This window comes from Macrobrachium rosenbergii, chromosome 12, assembly GCF_040412425.1.
Source record: "Macrobrachium rosenbergii isolate ZJJX-2024 chromosome 12, ASM4041242v1, whole genome shotgun sequence".
NCBI lineage: Eukaryota > Metazoa > Arthropoda > Malacostraca > Decapoda > Palaemonidae > Macrobrachium > Macrobrachium rosenbergii.
Window position 1 is genome coordinate 51365416 of NC_089752.1, and position 23718 is coordinate 51389133.

The 23718-nt window shown below is 39.2% G+C and overlaps 1 protein-coding gene across 5 annotated transcripts in view; it reads right to left on the bottom strand.

Moving 5' to 3' along the window:
- The window catches only part of LOC136843657 (putative leucine-rich repeat-containing protein DDB_G0290503), a 281229-nt gene that overhangs the window by 49878 nt on the left and 207633 nt on the right, over positions 1-23718 (bottom strand). For all 5 annotated transcript variants that reach the window (XM_067112208.1, XM_067112210.1, XM_067112212.1 and 2 more), the window contains one exon: positions 6204-6352. In XM_067112208.1, the coding sequence (XP_066968309.1) occupies positions 6204-6352 (149 nt within the window). The remainder of the gene's footprint in view (positions 1-6203; positions 6353-23718) is intronic.

Here is a 23718-nt window from a genome sequence, read left to right on the forward strand (position 1 = left end):
TCACAGGGTCTCAGTGTAATAGAAGACTCTACCAAGCAAAATGACAGCCTCAACAGAGTGAATATTGGACAACCACTTTTCAAACAACAGCCAACATGCTTCCACAACTGGAAGTGGATCTATTTGCCACATACGAGAATCACAAACTCCCAGTATATGTGTCTCCGAACTTGGACAGTCAAGCAACAGCAAGAGGTGCCTTCCTACAAGACTGGAACAAATGGAGGATCATATATCTTCTTCCTCCATTGTCCCAAATTTCGAAGGTTTTGAGCAAACTTCTAACCTTCAAAGGAACAGCTTACTAATAGCCCCAAATTGGCCAAACAGGCATTGGTTCCTATTACTTCAACACGTGTGGTTAAAAATATTATCTACTGTGAAAATTAATTGCCCAACATTGCTAGGTACCTAGTGCAAAAATTACAGACATCACCTATCCAGCAATACCAGTCCGTATGGAAGATATGGTTAGATTATATCCATACTGAGAGCCCAGTTAAGATTTCTATGGAAATACATTTAAATTTTCTTATATAACTTTTTGAAGACAAATGCCTTGTGGTTACAACAATCACAGCATACAAGGCAGCATTAACAGAACCCTTGCTTTATGGATTTGCGAATGACTCTAGTGTAGAAGTTGTCACTTCCCTTCTCTGGTCTTTTGCTCTACAAAGACCTGCTCCTGAAAGGCTTCCAATTACTTGGTCCCTGAACAAGGTGTTTAGACTTCTATCAACCCCTCAGTTCAGCGGACCCAATACAACCACAACTCACATGCTACAAAAGGAGATCTTGATTGCATTAGCATCAGGAGTTTGTATTAGTGAACTGGGCTCTCTTAGACGGGGACGATACACCACACTAACAGCTGACCATCAATTATTATTGATCCCTGGCCCATCATTCCTGGCCAAGAATGAGGATCCTTTAAGAAGAAGCTAAATTTAGCAGACAAGCATTATGCCAGGTTCCAGCACTTAAGGTTTACCTAGAAATCACAGCAAACATCCCAGAGGGTCCGATTTTTCTACACCCTAGCACAAACTAACCACTCTCCCTACAAGGGCTGAGAATGATTGTGCTGTCTCATTAAAAAGGCAAATTCACATTCCTTTCGTAGGTCACGGTATTAAGAAAGTAAGTACATCATTGGCCTTCTTCAGAAATGTCTCTTCTGAAGAAGTCTCCAAATGTACAGGGTGGTCATCAGGGACAGTATTTTTAAAAAAACATAATTGCCACGAGCTCGAACAAATTCAACTACACTGTGTATCAGTAGGTGGGATGGTTAGTCCTAACCCCTAGGTTCTACAGTAGAAAACCAGGGGTCTTATTGATGGTGAGTACTTTAACTATTGCTGGGAGAAGGGCAACAGTATTGCAACCAAACCCAGCATGCTTATGTAAGCCAAAGTAGAGCTACATCCTAAAACATAAGTTCGTGTATAGTTTCTTGTTCTTTGGTACCAAAACCTGAAGAGTATTTGTAATAAAGAATGGGGCTTGAAAATTGTGGCTTGACCTTGGACCAGAAATGTTTTTCCTCTGGGGAGTTGGAATTAAAAAACTGAGAGCTTAAGCCTTTTTCATCACCTTTCAATTTCTTTGTAAAGCTCCTTGAAGATGAAACAAGCAACTACGCTATCAAATTACAGGCTTTGACGTAGGAAAAACCTATTTTTGGTAGTCGCTGTCGAGTCCTCAAAACCCTCCCACTTCCCTGGTGAAAAGGCATGGGATTTGGGCAAGAGATCATCCTGCATTGACCAACAGAAAGTACTGGTCCTTGGTCTCCACGTTAGGTCTGTTGTTGACACTATGGCAGACTGCGCATTAATCACTTCCTCTTCTAGACAGGTTTTGACGATGGAAGAACCTGGGTATACAGCCTTGTCGTAAAGATTTGGAAAGTGCCCCCTTATCTTTTGAGTCCATTATATATTCCATCAAGTGTTACAGTTGTTATCACTATGACACAATACCCAGCCGTGAGACCAGCTATAAGAGAATTCTTTGACAACACAGTAGTTTGGTCACCCATGGAGCTCTTGTAGACCATGAAGGGGAACTCCTTGAGGACTCAACAGCGGCTACCAAAAATAGATTTTTCCCATGTCAAAACCTGTTTTATACTGTATTATACTGATCTGTTATCATCGTATATGTGTAAAAAACCGATTGTCCCGACATTTGAGGCCACAATATGAAGGGTCTATCGCAATTTTTCTAAAATTCCAAATAACGCCAGAAATCATGTTTGCAATTCGCAATATTCAAACAGCAAAATCTCAGTAATTTTTTAAGATATTTTCATCATTTTTGTTGCATTATGAAGCAAAATTTATATACTCTATGATGCTAAGCATTTTTTTGGGAAAGAAATAAAACAAAATATGATATCATGAGTTAATTGAAAGTGACTTTTTTCTGACAGCAACATTGTTCACAATATTTTTTCCAAGTTTTTCAAGATGAAAAGCACTGGTAATATTGAAAAAATTAATGATTCTGAAAGAAGAAGAAAAGTTCTTCACGATGATACCTTTGAAATTAAAACTGAACGTATTTTGAAGCATAAACAGTGGTGGTTTTTGTTTTATGTTTTTTTTACATTTTTTCAGTATATTTTTTCTTATATTTCTTGAACCAATAGAGATTTCTCAAAAAAATTTGCTTGTTGTTTGGCAATGTTTTAGCATTTCAAAATATGTTTGTGAGCATTGTATCTTTAAAATAATAATTGTGGTGTGAATATTTTTAGCGTGTGTCATGGTAATGGTGTGTGTAAGTGTATCTGTAGTATGTTAATTTTAGTGTAATTTTTTGTGTGTTTATATTTATTTTCAATCTATATTATAATAAATAAATAATGGAAAATATAGAAATATTAATATCCCATAACACCTGACATACTACTGTACAGTACTGTATTTTGTGGTTGAGCAGCATACTCCTTTACGTCCTCATGGACACCAACGGACCACTGATGCTTAGGTTCCATTATGGTGATAATAAAGCGTCTCAATTCAGTATACTGTAATACCACATAAAAAAAGACACAAATTATGAGGTAAGAAGATTATAACTTCCAACACATGCGGTGAGTAAGATGAAGACTGATGTAAACATTCACTGACTGGCTGGACGATACTCCCGTTCTGGCGCACTGATTAGCCAAGCCTCCCAGTTGGCTGAGATAGACCCTTCATATTGTTCATTTCATGCTCGACAAAAAGTTATTATAAGAAGGCACATTCTTGGCAGCTCACAAGGCAAAAGTGCATGTTGCTAGATGCAATTTTTGACCATGTTAGCATTTGAATGCAATTTGTGACCATGTTAGCATTTGAATGCAATTTGTGACCATGTTAGCATTTGAATTTTCATTTTCTGCTTACACAGGATTAAACTTGAATAAATTCTGGAGCTTTGGAAGGTTTTAAAAAATGACCCTTCATATTGTGAAAACCTCATTTGTAATGTTTATGTTCTGAGAATCAGCTGATTGAGGCTCACTACTACTGAAAGAATTAGGAAAATAGTTTTTAGTTGCTAAAAGAAACGAATTTATTACAATAATGGAATCAGAGAGAGAGAGAGAGAGAGAGAGAGAGAGAGAGAGAGAGAGAGAGAGAGAGAGAGAGAGAGAGAGAGAGAGAGAGAGAGAGAGAGAGAACTGAGGTGTTCATGAACACTGGTAAGCTGTTTTGTGATTTTGCAGTATTTTAATTTAGCATTTTATTCATATTTTACTGTTTACATTATTAATATTAATATCTGAAATCATTGTTTTATCACAAAAAATGTATTTAGTCATGAAAATAAAATGAAAATACAGTACTGTAATTAGTGAATATTGCTCCACGAAAAAATTCGGAAATTAGTGAATTTTCCGTGATATATATTTGGAAAAAATTTCCATAGAAAAACCTGTGATTAACTGAAGCTGTGATTGCTGATCTGCAATCTAGCAGGGACCCACTGTATTACAAACATTAGACCTGCATCTGCTGCAAGCAGAATGTGGCTCAGTTTCAATAGAGCCGGAAAACAAAAGCAAGGGTAACCACCAACCCCAGGACATTTTCTCTGAGGCTTAGAACTGGAAGGCTGAGTTATGGGTTTGCATGATCAAACACAAAACAGATCAGACATAAAAAAAAAGCACTAATGCACAAACACACAGAATAGCACTAATTCACGACACATGACAAAGCAAAGAGTGTAAACTGGCAGGAATACACCGGTTTCTGGAAGTAAAGGCAACAGCACATCCTTCTAGCAAGCAGTAAGGAAGAAACTGATGCATCACAGTGCTCTCGGGTAGAGCGGGGTCGGTTGATGCCTTCTCTCTCATCCGACTGGCCAAACCCTGTTGCCACCAATACTGTACCTTGTTCTACAATTTTTTATGTTTTTACCAGTTTCCAGCTAGCGCTAGATTTTATCCTCACATTAAGACCTAGGTTTATTCTGCATTTGAACAGGGAAGAATTAAGGATCTCTGAGGTAAAACTTGGAGCAATACAAAGTTAAAGAAGTTGAACAGCAAAAGTTGGAGGCTAAAAAGGGTACTGATGAAAAGTAAAGGCAAAAAGCAATGCAGTTGAGGCCAAAGGGTCATTAAAATGTTCCATCAATACTGAATGTTGTGCACCAAGCAGAGCCCACTAAAGGTAGAAAGCCAAAAAGTATTTATCCTAAGGAAGCAATGACCATCATACACAGCCAAGGGTTCTGAAACTAACATTCATTTCACCACAAACTCGTATTCATAAACAGCCCAATTTATGGTCAATGACATCTCAACACTTCCATTTTTTGTTTAAGGAACAACTAGCAGGAGCTAGTAGCTCTGTGCATATGGATTCCTAGGTTCCTAACAGACAAGTGCCTCAAGTTTCATGTAAATACTAATCTGTATATACCTTACTAATCTGCATATAATTTACTGAAATCCCCAGTTTTTGATGGTCTGAAGCAAAGAGGGTTTGTTCATGACAATAAATCACTTTTATATAACCTAATCAACGAGCATCTACTTCTTTTATCCATTTCTTCCATTTTTTTATTGCAATATCAGGATAGTAAGTTCTAAGTTTCCCAGGTAATAGCCATCATTATTATTTGGTGTGTCTGCATTATTATCAAGGATGGAACTTGGCAAGAAGATATATGTAAGTGGAGAACACTGCTCTTGCTTCAACTAGTAAAGTTTTCCTTTTTTCCAAGGTTCTATGAATATTTTGTTTTTCTTGGTATCAGTTAATGCTATTTCCTAACTAGCAGTGGGATAGTTAATTTTCAGAGCATCTCTTTGGATTTTACCATCTATGAAATTTTTTCATATACATGCCCTACAAAGTTATTAGTTTAAGTATGGTTGGGGTACAAATTCATCATTTACATCATTGCTTTATTCCTGAGTTAGTGAAACCTACACACTTGCAGTGTTCCTTGTGTCACACACACACGCACTGTTACTTAAAAGTTTCATGCATCATCTCTTCAATTCCAGTTGTCTTTTACTTCTCATCCAGTCCCTTTGGTTTCTTTGTATTTAACTAACAAACTTCTTGAACACTGCCTTGTTTCAATTTTCACCTCCCATTTAAAAACAAAATTCTTTGGGCAAGTACCAAGAGTCGAGTCAAGAAATGAGACTTAGTGGTCTCCTTATAAAATTTACAATATCAATATAGTACCTGAGCCATGGATGTTACAATATGATACCTGCCCAAGGACAATACATACCTGCTCAGGGGCCATGACCAGAAACTGCAGTGTTCTATATTCACTGGTGCCTAACTCTCTTGATATTACTGTACCACAATTAAAATTTTGCTATCACTTGGCTAACTAGATTATATAAAAGACCAAACTGACTAATTCTTATGGTAAATGGAGATGAAATAATCTAAACACAAGCAGCTGGTTGAAAGCTAAACATAATTATGTAATCTGATGACATAGGAGAAAGGATTTAGTTCCATGGTGGGCACACACCTGGGCTACGTAAAGTTCCTTCTTTCAAGAAGAGCTCCATTCCTTATCTTAGCTATTCATCATGTAGTTATATTTACAGTACTAATAACACACTCACAATGAGCTTTCTAAAAACAACATTAATACCCATTGCACTAGCAAGCTAATTACAAAACTTTATATCGCTATATCTACATTAACGTCTCATATACCTTAGCTTTCCCAGCTGTGACCCAAACCATGATTCTGGATTTTTTCGGAGATCTGAAGTTGGATGAATCATGCATGGAGACAGAAACACATGAGATGTTAAAATGCCAACAGCAATCTCAATATTCTCTCCCAAGGCTGACAGCATTAACTGAAATTAAAAGGTAGCATATAGTTAGAATAAATAAAAAGGGTAAACAATTTTCTAGAGACGAAATTAATTTTTATCACACAATCCAGTTCCTTATAATTAGCCTTTTCATGAATTATGAAACTGTCTTGGATGCTTCAGCCCCTCTTTACAAGAGAAAACAGCAGCCAACCGATGGTACTGTGCATGAGTGGATGCAGCTATAAGTTTCACTATCGTTATTTATGTTTTCTGAGAACTAAGTAGGGCTGGGAGGAGGGAACTTGCATTTTAAAAATTCATTCATACAAAAATTTAATTTTTCCAAAAATGTTATCAGTTTCATTGCAAACCCTTATCATAAATATGTATAGGTAGGGAGGATAGGGGTTACCTCAAACTCAGAACTGGGTGAATGTGGAATTGATCTTAAGCATCAGAAACCATGTCTCTCCACAACAGACTGACTTGTGATCTAAGGACAAAAATCCCTGATGTGTCAAAGTAACTAAAAGGTTTATACTAAGTTTACTCTGAGAATCTACTACGTCAGAAATGACAAAGATTCCTGAATGCTGGAACCAGTACTGCCAGAGGGTGCTCCTGGGATTGAGAAATGTGGCAGAGGATAGCACTTTACCCATCAAATGTCTATGTCATAGAGAATGCCTTGATGAATAAACAATGACATTTAATGAGAAACTTCCCTGAAGCAGGGATCATGTGCCTGTTACTACCACAGCAGCCAAGTATGAGTGTAACCACCTGTGGGCCCTATCCCTCAGATAAAAGCTTGCAAACACAGTTTAGCAACTCCACATGCTTGCCCTCAGTACTGCCTCAACATCAACACTGTTATAAAGAAAAGTTCACAGAGCAGTATTCTATATTGGCTGTAGCTGAAGAGGGTAGACCCTCAACTGACTGTTGAAGAGCAAATTCTTTATGGCTTATTACAACTTGCCTCATCTTGGCAAGAGGATTTGGTCTTTACAGACACTCCAGCACTAAGGATAAAAATCTCTGGATCTTGGCTCCTGCTGGACAGACAAGAGTGACTACTCTAGGGCCATACCTACAAAAGCTACCCTTGCAGTCAGTCCATAGTCCATGTCTTCCACCTAACCAATAAACCCAGCTCTTAGGACAAATGGAGAAGCTGGTGAAGTTCTGCCAGTACTGAATTCATCAAGAGCCTGCATCTGCAGCCTCAACCTATTCCTTTGTGCCCACACTGCCACCAGATTGATATTCTTGGTGAACACAAGAGGGTGGGGCAGTTGCTAGCCTGAAACAGAGCATCCTAAATTTATAAACCTTGCCTGACAAGTCAAAGCAATGATACACACTGGTACACAAACCCCACTTCTCTATCAATTATACCTGACTGGTAAGGCAGGTGAAATCAGGTTTACAAACTAACCCTACTTTTCAACACTACATGCAAGTTTTGCAAGCTTTACCAGGTGGTCCAGTACCCATTCACTGCAACATTTTTATGTAGCAAGAAATGGTAACAAGGCAAATAACCAATAAAAAAAAAACAAAGACATACACAACACACAAATCACGTACTTTGAAAACACAAATGCAAAAGATACTAGGTATGTACTGTACTGTAAGTATTTTATTGATGAACTAAAAAATACTGAAACTAATTTTTTAATCCTGAGTAAAATGGTAAATAAGCAATTAAATGATAAATCAGAGTAAAATAAGACAAAACCTTAATCCATGTAAACTTACAGCTACTAGGGAATCTAACCCTAAAATATAAGAAAAATCTTAAGCTGATAATGAGCAAAATGTAAGCAGACTGTAAGAAAATACTAAACTGCCTACTGCCTTCTAACTATGTAGTATTTAGAGTAAAAAAATTACTAAATTTTAGCAAATATACACAGTACATGTAATTTGACAAATGCAAACCTTACACTAGGCTTGAAGCCACATCACTAGAAACTCTTCTTCAAACAAACAAGAAAGCTATTAATTCCAGAATCTTGCCATTTACCAAACACATTGGCATAAACCATCTAGTTATCAGTTAGGAAGCTGGGGATCACTAACCATCTCATTGCATTACTGAAACAACAAGGGATACCCTTCCCAAGTCAACTCGTCTTTCAAGAACCTTGTTTTTCAAAGAACTTACAGTAAAATCCTTCTATCTCATTGTTGACACTAACAGTCGGTCGTGGAGAAATTGCTTCTCTAAATCTATAGTTATTACTCCTTGGCAGCCTTTTTTTCTTCCCTGAGCTTGTGACTTCTTTGAGCCCTTTTCTAGGTTACTCAGCCGCCCTTGGAGATAATCCCTGCTCGTCCGATGGCAGAAGTGAAAGTCAGACGGACTGCATAGCACACAAGCTACCCACGAGGTCAAAGTCCTTACCACATGGTCAACAGAGCTACCCACGGGGTTAAAGGTAGCGCGCCAAAAGCCACATGTCTCACGATAGAAAATGGGCAATGCCTTGGAGAATGGGAAAATTAATCCAGCAGGAGGCATAAAAGGGGCCGCACCATTTGCGCTCGACAGAGACACATCCGAAAGCAGATCCGACACATACACTGCCCTTCACCTCCGCTCCTTTAGAGCCTGTTCCCACCCATGTGGCTGCCTATCCAGTCCAGTATCTTTCCACTGCCAATTTCCCAAACACACCCCCACCGTTGGTACATCTGCGAGGACTTGTCTCTCTGGAATAAGGCGCAGTGCCAGGACTCTGTGGTTTACCAGTGATGCAGTTCTTTTCTTGCGCTAATTATTTTCCGTTTTCCAAATGCAATTCTCCTACAGACCTGACTTTGTTATCAACTTGTGTTTGTAAGTGATTTTAACGGTGTTTATAGCCAAGGGATCTTGGCACCATCAGCGCACCCTCAAACCCCGTATTCATGCTAATTCTGTCAAGTAATCATATGCATTCTCCATTGCAGACTGAGTTTTTCGCTGTGGATCCTTTTGCTTTGATTGTGCTTTATTGACGTGGTCAACCCACTGCCATTTAATCCTTGGTGCCACTGCATTAGAATTCCTGGCACCTTCAGTTATCACTTTTCCATCATAATTTTGTGCTGTGGCAGGATCCCATTTACCTGTCTTAATTATCCCCATCTTCTGATTTTGTTATTGTAAAGATATGTGATTTTAGTTAACCTAAGAGTTTATCTCAATTTCCCCTTTCTAGTAAGGTCCTCAGCACACTACCTTTTCTTCTAATCCTCTACTGGTCCAGGAATTTTAGTCAGATCAGCATCATCCCTTGTGGTAAGTTACTTTCCCTAGATTAGAACATAAAAGTGGCGACCTTGCTAAGATCTTGTACCTGCAACAGTGCAGATCCCAGCAACTAGCCTCACTAAGCTGGATACAAGACAAGAAATGAATCTTTTATCGTAAATCCCCTTAAACAAGTACATACAATCGAACGGAGGTACACAGTGTAATTATTTTGTTACTTTCATATTATTGCAATCATAAATCGTGACTGGAACTTTTTTTTTTATTTCCCTAGGAATCTAAATGGCTGTATGCACGCTAACCGAGTAATCTCATAACGAGAAAGTGTGTTGCCATTTCAGAGCACAAGATTTTGCCGCTCCCGCATGTTAGCCTTGCATGACTTAAATAGCTAGGTTTTAGCCAGGAAGTGAAGTGTTAAACAGAAGTGATAAAAGGGAAAGTGCATTTATTATCCTGCTAGGCAGACTCTGGACAATTGCCGTCCATTATTTTAGCTAGGACACAGCATCAGGCAACTCAAATCAAGTACAAACAGCAATTCCGCCTCACTCATCTTTTCATGCGTAGTAGCAATCGCACTAAAATTCTTAATACTGTAAACTCCACCACATTCCACTTCCATTCTTTGAAATCTGCATTTACAAAACTCGTTCATTCTTGAACATGAGCCATTTGCAAGTATAAAGTCATCTAATTTTTAACTTTTCATAAGTCTGCGTGCACAAGCAATTTTTGCTCCCATATCTAGATCAGCTGAGGCAAGGAAACTTTCTCAAAATTGTTAGCCCCTGCATCATAAATCTTGGCGTGAGACTTTCTCAGACATCTACGTAGTTGGCGTGTGCTTGGCTACCGTCCACAACATTACCTTGCGACCTCCCTAACGTAAAAGTAAAACTCACGTCAGGTCAAACTTTTTCTTGTAATGTAAGGTTCTTTGCACATGTGATCACTGCAAATAAACGTCCCATTGCATGATACCTTAAGATCTTCCCCTGGATCCTTTAAATGAGTAGCCCCATCAGCCATAATTATGTTGTCGGTTTCACTGCCAGTTTTAAAATGGACACATGAGTCTCCTTGGTGGGAGGAGAACTACATGTTCAGTTACCACGTAACCAAATATGGTTGGTAGCAATACTAAATTTTCAAATTTCTAAACCCTGGATATAAGATATTGTACACACTGTCAACCCCTATTAACAATTTTATAGGCGATTGTTTCTCTACGGTTAGATAAATCTTTATCAACCAAGCTGATTTTCGTCCTACACAATGACCTTAAGTAGTTCTTAAAGTCGAATTTCTTTGTATATTCTGGTAGCTCGTTTACCACTATACAATCCATATTTATTAATCTACCCCGGTGAGGTACAGCGATATTCACCATTTCATATTCCTTAACTGGTGTAGAAGTTAAGTAACCTCTCAATGATATTTGCAACTCCCTTGCATTTATAGTGGTGTCCCTCAAGAGCAGATTTCTTTATAAATGATCTCTTGGCACAGTTATCCAACAACCTCTCTTTCACACAATGTGACCTCTTTTTATCCTTTAGGGTTGTTGTGGCTGGGCTGTAGGTAAGATCGACTTCTAGTTGTCTTATTTCCTTGTCCGGTTTTTCATCAGTGTTCCAACTTGTACCCCGACCTACCTTAGATTTATTTGGATTTGGTTTCGATTGCATATAGCACTATGATGTCTAACAGTGCAGCCGTTATTACAACCATGCCTGTCACAGTCAGAACTGAAGTGTTTATCGGATGCGCATATGAAACACAAACTCAGAGTTCTGAGTTGTTCCATCTTTCCCTCCTCTGGTTACATAGGATTTACAATGTGTCCATATATGACTGCCTCTGCAAATGCACATCCTTTAACCTGGTTTACCTTGGCTTTGCTCATCTTTTCTTTAGGCCTGACCAATGTTTTTGGTCTCACAGATTGCCCTTGTTCTACTGAAAAGCAGATACCGTTGTTAACGTGTGCTTTTATTGATTCAGTCTGTGGAAAAGCCCTCAAATTTCTTTAAGATATTTTTTAAAGGTGTCAAATTTAAGCCAATCTTCTCCACACCTTCGTTTTATATTTAACTTACACTACAGTACTAGGTAGTTAAGTTAAGTACATCTTAGTTTTACCAGACCACTGAGCTGATTAACAGCTCTCTAGAACTGGCCAGAAGAGATTAGACTTACTATCGTGGCTAGAACCAATTGGTTACCTAGTACACTAGGTAGTTTGGTGTAAGAGCAAGATGGTATATAATTTACTCAATTCCAGCTGTTCACTCTCCAATGATCTTATGCAGCATTCAAATTGCACTCTAAAACCTTGTAGTGATTCTGCATCTGCCTTGGGAGTCTCAGTTTTGAAGAGTTTTCTAACTAAACACAACTTGATTTTTGTCTTTTCTGCCACAGGTCTCTTTTAACAAATTCACTGCTTGTAAACACTTATCACCTTCTAATTTAAAACCAGATATCAGTTCCAGAGCCTCACCTTCCAATAGGCCCTTCAAATAAGAAAACTTGTATTTTCTCAAAATCAGTATGTTGGTGTACTGATACTTCATAGTTCCCAAAATGAATTCCATTCGATACATCAACATTGAAATGTTTGGTGTCTAATTTAGGTAACTTTGCACTAGCTTTAACAGGCAATATCGGTGCATTAGGTTCACCCCTTACAGCTAGAAGACTCGTGATGGAGGTTTAGTCTATGAATTTCACTGCCTACCTTTAGACTATATTCAGCTTGATTCATAATTTGGTCAGATTGTCCTCCAGGATCTGTTAGATCTAATATTTCATTATCCAGTTCCTGGATTTTCTGCAAATATTCCTTCAGGGAGTCTCTCAATGAAGAAATACTATTGATATCACCTGCATCAATAGTGGTTTCGACCTTTTTCGACCAGTCAGTTATCACAGACTTAAAACATCCCCGTCTCCTCTTTAATTCTTTCAGGTCAGACATCTTAGCCTACAATTTACCAACACCAAATATATAAGTTGTTAATACTAAAAGAGTGTACAAACTGCTGGCTCCAAAAAATACATACTGCCCGAATTAGTAAATATAATACAGTATTTAAAAGTTGGCTACACCTTCAAATCAATCAATGGTAGATCACTACCAGTTATATTATACAATATACTGTATATGTGCCCTTGACTACACATACATATATACAATGTACAACATGGGGTTTTATTTCAAATTACATTTCACTTAAGTATCTCAAAACTTACCATAAACTTCAAAAAATAATAATTTGATATTAATATTTCCTCTCCATTACCTTACAACTTACAAAGAAGTTAAAAATATACAATTTACGAAGTGGAAATGCATCAACCAACATTCACCTAGCTTACCTTAACCTAATTTCTGGGTTGGCGTGAGCACAACCTGGTATTTACCAATCCTGACTGAAAGTGTAAGCATCTACTGCTTCACATAAGTGACTCGCCAGCATCTTACAACTATCATATTGAAAATTCACTCTATCACTGGTAAAGTCTCTTTCTACATACTGATTGAAAATAAAAATAATTTCTTGGTTTCTTTTCAATAACGGGTTAGGAGATTTTTTCGTGCTCGATATCTATCCCTAGGGATGTTTCTAGGAGCGTAACGAATCTCTATACTAACCACCAAAACCTTACAGTTATAGATACCTTCCAATCTCTCTGCTAGCTATAAAATCTTATTTTTTACCTTATTCACCAATTCTGGATCATCATCATTTACATCAATATCGTTTCCTCCGATGTACAGGATAACGATATCTGGGGCAAATGCTGTCAATTTGGCCACTAGTATAGGGTCCAGTAGGTTATTGCACACTGCTCCTGATTTCCCAAAAGTGTGATAATACAGGGGCTGTTTTAGTCTCACATCACTTTTACTACAGCACCCTATCATAAAATGACTTAGATGTTTTACATGAGAACGTCCTACCACAGCAACCTTTTGCTCTATGCGAAATAAGTCTGGATAGGCCATTGCCATTTTCTCAAATCACTTTTATTACAGCACCCTATCATAAAATGACTTAGATGTTTTACATGAGAACGTCCTACCACAGCAACCTTTTACTCTATGCGAAATACGTCTGGATAGGCTATAGCCATTGTCTCAACTTTATCCAAAGAACAACGATCTCAAAATAAAAAGGAAGGTTAAAATTCCCACCGAGTTACTATCTAAAAGTCAGGGTTCATTTAGGGTAGGCGATGACTGACCGAGTTAATCCCACTACTGTGTTGTGGTGTAGAATAGATAGGGAAATTAGATAGAAAAGAGAGAGAGATAGAAAAGAAAAAGTTAGGAGAGAGAAGGAGGAGAAATAAGAATAAAGAGAGGCAAAGAACACAGTGATAACGCCCAAATGCTGTTGTGTCATGTTATCAATCTCGCGGGATGTTTACATGAACCATTGCAGTATATCGTGTTGAAGCCATAAAAACAGTCGTAAAGTGAGAAATAATGGCCTCAAGTGATTGAAGCTAGCAAAACATGAGTCAGCACAGTCTAAATGCTTATATCAGCTGATTCTATAGCCCGCCTTCTCAGGAAGGTGTTTTTATTGAAGTTCAGGAATTTGGGGGTTGGCTCAAGTGATGTACTTCTTCAACCTCCAATCAATTATGTTTGGGAGGGGTCTTTCACACACCCTCCTAAGATCACCTCCTATCAAGTCTCTAAGGAGAGATTTGAATCACACCCACTACAGTCCTTCAATCAGCTACTTGAAGGGGAGGCCTTGCTGGTTAGTCCTTCCAATAAGGCTAGAAGGAGGTGGAGATTGCAGATAGCAAGTTTTTTCTTGGGGGTTCGGCGAGTTCCCAGAGACCTACGAGGAGAGGAGAGTCAGAACTGTGTCCTTCAAGGGAGAATACAGCCTCCCTCGCCTTCCAGTGTTCCCCATATGAACTGATTCAAGAGTGATTCGTTTCCATCATTGTAACTTGTTAATTTTGTACTGATCTTTATAATACTAATTAACTAATTAAAGTGAAGAAATTACCGATCTCGTCTCTATCGCCTTTCTGAGATATCAATACTTAAAAAGAATAAATATACAAAAAGATAGCACATCATCATGGCATCTGAAGGACACCTCGAAAAGAAACCAAGGTAAGAGAAAGACTAAAATCTATACAAACATATAACAAAGAACATAAAAAGGGAAAGATAACCCTAACAACTGTGTAATCCATTTCAGGCTAGGCTAACACGTGTCTAATTCTAAAATGGCCGTCACCATCAGCCGGTCACATCTTTATCTTTATAGCCAAGTATCACAACAATCCTTAAAATTTCATAAACTGTGACTATACAGATCACTGTTGTAACAACCAATCACTGCGATCCTGGTCACAGCACCAATTCATTCTGACTCACTCAGAATAAGTAGAGCATTTCAAATCGTAAGTGTTATCATATAGCCTGAACAATTTGAAACATACTAACCTGATCACAGCCTAAGTATTATACTATGACACCCAAGTTACTTCACTCATATGCTATTCCAAATTGCACTTAAAACACTGCATTGCGTTGTGTATATTAATCTACGGCATAAAACGATATAAGCTTACTGTTGGCGCATTCAATGTTCCTAGCTTGAATTAGAATCAGATTGGCATGAGCACAATCTCTGCTTTGTAACCCTCATCCAAAGCACACCTCAAGAAATTCTCCTTACATTTAGATATGCATATCTCCTAAAGGAATTTCCCTAAATGAACTTTAAGATGAAAGGGAATACTTCAGTGGATGTGAAGGCACCAATAGCTATGGCTACATTCCCTTTTCTTGAGTCCCTACTAGCCTGAACTACACTGCACCACGGCTGTGAGACTGGTTCTCACAACCATTGCTGACCAACATCAAATGTTCAACTAACTACCGGACAAACAACTGATGCCGGTAGTTAACCATTATTACATGTATATACAGTAGTTAAAATCAAATACAAAAAACAACCAAAACAACGCTTTTCATTACTAAGTACAAACACATCAAAATGTAATATCCTTCTTCTAAATAATAAGCATTTCCACTTTACATAAATTTAAAAAGAATACATAAAACCATACCACGACTTGCAGAAAAGTACAATCTCTCTTGTTAAAGTTTCGACATGTACAGTCCCTTTGAACTTCTCTATGCTCACTCCACCTGGGGCCCCCTCGACGTACTGTATGAGGCCTGGGATGAACTGGCAAGGGCGGACTGGGCAAAGGATCTGCCCAACATACAGCGGAACCTTTGGGCCACATGGGCGGTCACTCATGCCACGGAGGCAGCAACCCAAGAGCGGATCAAGCTCAAGCTTAACAAAAAGCCAAGAACTAGATCCTTCAATGTTGGGGACCAGGTCCTGGTCCTCCTAACAGGAGCCACTTGCCACCTAAAAGCTCAGTTCACAGGCCCCGACAACAGACAAACTACTTGGGAAGCAAGAGACCCGACACTACCATGTAGACTGCGGGCAGAAGCAAGCTAAATGGCTGCACATCAACTTTCTAAAGCCCAACCTACAACAAGAGGAGAAGGAGGCCAAAGAAGCCCCTCCTGATCCCGGGGCCATCGTGGGCACTATCACCATGACACTGCCCCCCCTCAATGAATTCATAAGTCCTACTTAATCTCAAGACCATTAAGCGTACACCCGCAGGTAACCCAGGACTGCCTCCGATGCACCAACGTCCTGTCACATACGATACACCTGCGGGAAGGTGTCACTCCTATTGCCCAAGGCTACTACTGGACAAAGAGAAGAGGATCAAGGAGCAAGTACAACTCCAACTCAAACTTGGCCTTATCGAGGACAGCCACAGTGAGTGGTTCTCCCCAGTAGTCTTGGTTCCTATGGAAGGAGGGGGAGATAGGTTATGCATAGACTTTCATAAATTAAGTGGCTTAACCAAACCCGAACCATACTCCCTTCCGCAAATCAAGGCCTGCTTAGACAGCCTAGGCAGTGCCCCCTACTTGAGCAAAATCGATCTCGAAAAGGGATACTGGCAGGTGGCTGTCAGAGGAGTTGCGCCCTCTGACTGCCTTCACCACACCCACCAGCCTCTACCAGTGTAAGGTGATGCCCTTTGGTCTGAAGAAAGCACCTAGCTGTTTCCAGAGCTAATGAATAAGATTCTGGCAGGTATGAAGAACTGTGTAGTGTATCTAGGTGACATAGTCACCTGCGCCCACTCGTGGGAGGAGCACCTACAAATCCTTGACCAAATCCTTGCCATCAACCTACAGAAGTGCCAGTTCGGGTTGGCCGAAATTACATATCTCGGTCACCGAGTAGGAAATGGTAGACTGGTGCCGAAGGATGCCAACATCCATGCCATTTGGGATATGCCATAACCGAGGACCAAGAAGGAAGCTCAGCGCTTCGTTGGAATGGTACAATACTGTCCACGTTTCATTCCTAACTTCATTGACGCAGTCGCCCCTATAACTAACCTCTTTCAAGGAAAACAACCCTTCCATTGTACACCTGAGTGTGAACAAGTATATGGCCACTTCCAGGCCTTACTCATCAGCCAACCAGTTCTCCATATACCCAACTATGACTGGCCCTTCTACATGGCCACTGATGCCAGTGACATCAGCACTGGGGAGGTCATGTTCCAAGAAAAGGATGAGGTTAGGCACCCAGTAGCCTACTATTCCAAGAAGCTTAAACCAGCTCAAACGCGGTACAGCACTATCAAAAAGGAACTTCTGGGTATGATTCTGGCTATGAAACAGTTTGAATCCTATCATACTGATCATAAATTCCCCTTAACAGTCCTTACTGATCAAAGCCCCCTTAAGTATCTAACAACTTTTAGGAACCAGAACAAGCGTTTAATGCGTTGGTGCATCAATCTCCAAGATTAAAATTGGAGAATCGAACATATCAAGGGTACAGATAATAAAATCGCTGATGTTCTTTCCAGTCATCAGAGCTAATGCCCTTATCAATGGCACCCTGTTATCCTCCCCCCTGAGTAACGTGGCACTCCCTCCAGAGTTAAGAGTCACGTTATTTCTGCTCAGAATTGCACCCCTAGAAAGCGGTAGATATTTCCTTCTTTTGCATCTGTCATTTCTTCTAACTTACTACGATAAGCACAAGTGCCAACCGCCAGATTGGCTGGCCTCCCAAACCATGCAGCTACAAGTATGGAAATGTAATTTGTACTTAAATCGGAGCCACTAGGCCCTCACGACTTTAGTGCCACATCTGGCAGAGTGCCCCGTCGTACCCAAGTACCATGGCATTTGTAGCGACTTGTCAAGGCAAACTAACCGCATGACTTTGCATAACAATGTTAACTACATTTAAGTGCATGTTTAACTCTTGGATATTACAGTACTCTAGTAATAATCTTATCACCTTATTCTTATGTTGTTACATTAAGTCATGAGATATACATTCAAGAAATACTTTTGCTTGTATTTGCTATAGGCAGTCCCCGGTATCGGCGGGCTCGGTTATTGGTGATCTGGTTTTTCGACACTTATCTAGCGACGAAAATCGGCAATTTTCGGCGGCGATATGCGCCGATTTCTGATTATCAGCACCGATACATACCTAACAGAGTCGCTGATAACCAAAAATTGGCAACTGTTGGTGCTTATAGGCGCCGATAAGCGCCAGCAATCGTTGAAAATCACCAATTTTCGGTTATCGGCGATTTTCGCTTACAGTAATACCCCAAACTTGCGTGATTCGTGCTATGCGAATTCACAGACACACGAACTTTTCATTGGAACCTAACTATTGTCATACATGAGTTTTTTATGGACACGCGAACATCTGCAAATACTGAGAAAGCCTGCCAAAGTGTTTACGTTTAATTTTTTTTATGTAATTTATAAGTTTTCAAGCTTCTATGTGTACATTAAATAACATTAAATAATAAAAGTAATAATTTCTCTCTCTCTCTCTCTCTCTCTCTCTCTCTCTCTCTCTCTCTCTCTCTCTCTCTTTTACTGAGAGTAGACAATTTTTATGGTACATGTATATGTTTGTTTTATATGATAAATAAATTTTTCACCTAATAATAAGTACTAATTTTCAAATAATAATAATAATAATAATAATAATAATAATAATAATAATAATAATAATAACAACATAACTGTACTACAAAATTCATATGTGATACGTATTTTAAACAAACAAATACCTTTCACTCATCTTTTGTGAGAAGCTCGAAGGCAAAGCTGTCAGACATGTCGATTTAACATGACATGAAGGAGGTGTGTTGCTGATTAGCGGATCAAAGGTTTCTTACTAATTCTCTCTCTTTCTCTGTGTCCATAATAATTCATACAAAATTTCACTCTCTTAAGTAAGGACAACTGTTATCTCTCTCTCTCTCTCTCTCTCTCTCTCTCTCATTCGTAGTTAGCGCAACCTACATATTACTTTTTCTCTCTGTATGTTTTTAATTGTACAGTAGATAATTTTAAATTGATCTAATTTTACCTGTACTGTTTACAAATTGTAAATGCACCATTCTAATTCTAAAACATAGAGACATAGAACATTTCAGGACAAAGAGAGAGAGACAGAATAAAGATTTTAGAGACGAGGTTGAGAAGACTTCTAGAAATAGATCGTGGAATGGGGGGAGAGAGAGAGAAATAGGATACTAATCTTCAAACTCTCCTATATTTTTACATCAACCATTTATTTCTTTTTTTAAGGGTAATGTATTAAGCTAACTTTTAAATGAAATTACAGTAACTTTAATCTCATTTAAGTTAGTTTACTACTGAATTTCCAACTTTTGATACCTCATGTAAGAATGACTTTTCTCTCTCTCTTTCATGTTATTCTCTCTGTCTCCATAATAATTCATAAATAATTTACCTTGATATTTCAAGTAAGGGCAATCTCTCTCTCTCTCTCTCTCTCTCTCTCTCTCTCTCTCTCTCTCTCTCTCTCTCTCTCTCTCTCTCTCTCTCTCTCTCTCGTGTTATTCTCTCTGTCTCCATAATAATTGATAAACAATTTCACTCTCTTAAGTAAGGACAACCCTCATCTCTCTCTCTCTCTCTCTCTCTCTCTCTCTCTCTCTCTCTCTCTCGTGTTATTCTCTGTCTCCATAATAATTGATAAATAATTTCACTCTCTTAAGTAAGGACAACCCTCATCTCTCTCTCTCTCTCTCTCTCTCTCGTTCATAGTTAGTGCTCACACATTTTTACAACTTATTATTTCTCTGCACGTCTTTACTTGTACAGTAGATATTTTAAATTGATCTAATTTTACCTGTACCATCTACGAAGTGTAAATGTCCTAGTGTGGCAAATACTTTCTAAAACATGGAGACATAATAACTAGGAGTTGTATTAATCAAAATAAAAAACACAGTTTGTTCATGAAAAAGCATTTCAGAACAAAGAGAAAGAGATGCAAAATAAAGAAGTTATTAAAAAGAGGTTGAGAAGACTTCTAAAAATAGACTGGTCAGAAGGGGAGAGAGACAGAAATTCTCCTCTATTTTTTTCAACCATTTATTTCTTTTTTTTAAGGGTAATGTATTAAGCTAACTTTTAAATGAAATTACAGTAACTTTAATTTCATTTAAAAGTTAGCTTAATAATTTGGGAGCATGATTATGGTCATATTTAGTGTTTAAATTTTAGAAATAAGCATTTATTAGCATTTCTAGAGACTGTGCCAAACTTACAAGAAAATTCGCCTTGTGCGAGAGGTTCTGGAACCTAACTTCGCGTAAGTTCGGGGTATGACTGTATTGTCATGCCATTGAATTGAAATGCCTGCCGATAACCAGGGACTGCCTGTACATGCTGCTTTACAGTATCAACAAAATTTACTTCAGGCCTTAACTTCCAGCAGCAGTGCCATTCTGTGATAACGCAATTATTAATAATGATGTAACATAATTTGCAGTTGATTTTACTGCAAAAATACTAATTTTAAGATAATTAGCATAACCAAGAGTAAATAACAAATGAAGATAACATTAAAGTCAAGTTGCCTTGCTTGTAGACATTCTCACCCAACTGAAGGTGTGATATGTCACCTTGCTGAGGGAGTTGCAATGGGGGATACCTTTCCCAAGTCAACTCGCTTTTCAATAACCTTATTTTTCAAAGAATTTAAAGTAAAATCCTTTTATCTCACTGCTGACACTAACAGCCAGTCGTAGGGAAATTGCTTCTTCTCTAAACCTTTAGTTATTATTCCCTTGGTAGTCTTTTTTCCTTCCCCGAACTTGTGACAATCTTAAGCCCTTTTCCAGGTTACTAAGCCATCCTTGGAGATAATCTCCGCTTGTCCGATGGCAGAAGTGAAAGTTGGATGGACCACACAGTGCACAAAAAACCCACAAGGTCAAAGGTAGTATGCCAAAAGCCATATGTCTCATGAAAGAAAATGGGCAACACCTTGGAGAATGGGAAAATTAATCCAGTAGAAGGCATAAAAGGAGCCGCACCACCTGCGCTCGACAGAAACACACCTGGACGCAGATGCAACACACACTGCCCCTTCACCTCCACTCCTTTAGAGCCTGTTCCCCCCCAACGTGGCTGCCTATCCAGCCCAGTACCTTTCCAGTGCCAATTTCCCAAATACACACGCCCCCCTTTGTTGGTATTGTACATTTATGAGGACTCATCTCTCCGGAATAAAGTAAAGTGCCAGGAATATGTGGTTTACCAGTCATGTAGTTCTTTTTCTTGTGCTAATCATTTTCCGTTTTCCAAAAGCAATTCTCCTACAGACCTGACTTTGTTATTAACTTGTGTTCGTAAGTGATTTTAATGGTGTTTTATAGCCAAGGAATCTTGGTGCCATCAGTGCACCCTCGAACCCATATTTACACTAATTCCGACTAGTAATCGTATATATACTTACCTAGTAATTACTTAGCTAAGAGTTTCTAACTCGATGGCAGCTTCAATTTTGAAATTTGCGGTAGCGATAGTTTTTTGTTTATGAAGGTGACTAACCCCGCCCACTTTCGGGGTGAAGAGAAAAACAACTAGGCCAAGAGCTTCACTTTTGTTTGTGCTCTAAGGTCCATGTGAGGGGAGGAGGGCAGGCTCCATTTGTAATTACTGGATAAGTATATAAAAACTTTATTTTACTATAAAAATGTCATTTTTATATATGTAGCTTACCCAGTAATTGCTTAGCTGAATCCACATTGAAGGAGGTGGGATTCATGGGCATCTTGTACTCTAACATTAAAAATGATAATGAAATAAGGACAAAATAAAAAAGGACTTAGCATTGAAAAAATGCTTGTTGTTTCTTACCTGGTGAGAGAGCTGCAAAGGTGGATATTGCCTCTGGTTGGCGCTCATCTCGACCGAGTAGCGGCGTGGCGGTATAGCCAGGGTTGCCTCTACTGAAGTGGGCAACTTCGAAGCAGGGGAGTACTCTGATTGCTAACAAAGTATGAAGTAAACTTTGCAACGAAGGAGAGTCTGATCATTAACAAAGTCAACAATAAAAACAAAACCAGAGAAATAGTCACTTACACCACACATAAAAAGCGCATAAGTAAATAAATAAATAACAACCACCGTACACAGACAAAAACTGGTGGACACTCTAGGTAATTTGTACCCTCCAGGCTCCCCATGAACTCAACACCTTGACAAGCTGAAGAAAAAAGTAGGAAGTGCTGCTTCCTTTGCCATTCTCTTCCGAACACTACACTCAGCTATGGACAACAGTCCGAGGTACTGCAATCTTCGTAAGGTCATCTCCATGTCTCACATAATATAGAAGAAACAGATCTACATTTCCAGAACGTAGTCTGTAAGATAAAAGTGAGAGAGAGATTATGCTTAAAAATGACTGATGTAGCCACTGCTCTCACGTCGCGCCCCTAACCTTAAGTCCAGGCAGAACGCCTTCCGACGCCTGAGGTGTGCTTTCAAGGATCAGGTTTCTAATGAAAAAGGATAAGGTGTTTTTAGACATAGGTCTGGCTGGTTCTTTACCGAACACCAAAATTCTTCCTGGGCCTCTAATCTTCTCTCTGTCCTTGATGTGGGTTCAACTGATCTTACTAGGCACAGACTTCTCCTCTTCCTCTGACCCTGGATGTTCAATAAACCTTACAGCAGAGAACTAGGCCATGGTTATGAAGGATTTCGTTTTTGCCAAATCCTTCTGTTCATGTACGTAGTTGGCCACTTTCTTGCAGTGGCTAGCCTAACCAAAAAATAGTTTCTTAGTCAGATCCTTCAATGATGAACTCATGGGTCTGAATTGAGTCAGACAGCCACTTGAGGACTGCGCATCTAATGACCAAGGCATACCTCCTCCTTGTCCACCTGACATGTCGAAAGACTCTAATGAGATCTGAGATATCCTGGTTTAAAGAAATGTCTAACCTCTGTGTCTAAAGACTGAGCAAGCATAGCTCTAGCCTATATCCTTTTACTGTAGACTTTCAGAATGCTCACATCGAGTACTGGTCTCCATCCTCCCGTGGCTTTTGGTACTACAGGCAGTCCCCAGTTATCAGCTTGGTTCCGTTCCTGATGGTGTGACGACAACTGAAAATCGCCAACCAAATCAGCGCAATAGCATAATTGATCCCTGGTTGTTAGTGCTGATAACCGTTAGCAGTGCCGATAAATGGTTAGTAGCACCGATAACCGTGATCAGTGCCGCTGATAAGAGGCGATCAGCACCGATAACCGGTTATCAGCGATTTAAAATCTGATTATCATCGCCTAGACAAGTGCTCGAAAACCGATCGCCAGTAACCGAGGCTGCCACAACCGGGACTGCCTGTACAAAAACCTGTTGTAAAACCCTGACTCGTGTGTTCTCCACTGCTTTTCTATCGCCTTTTTCTGAGGAGACGACTTCTTTTTGAGAGGGCTAAATACTTCTGATCCTATGGAGTACGCCATCAATTTGATAAGAGCTGGATATGGGAGGTTTCTCTTTGAAGGGGAATAGAATATTTTTCCCTTAATACTTCTATCACCCACTGATCTGCTCTCTCATTCTCCAACTTCCCCAAAAGTTGGAGTCTGGCTCCCACCGTGGCATGAAGGATCAAGATTCACTTTGCAGGTTGTAGGTCCGGTGGGGCTCTTACTGCACGCGCTTAAATG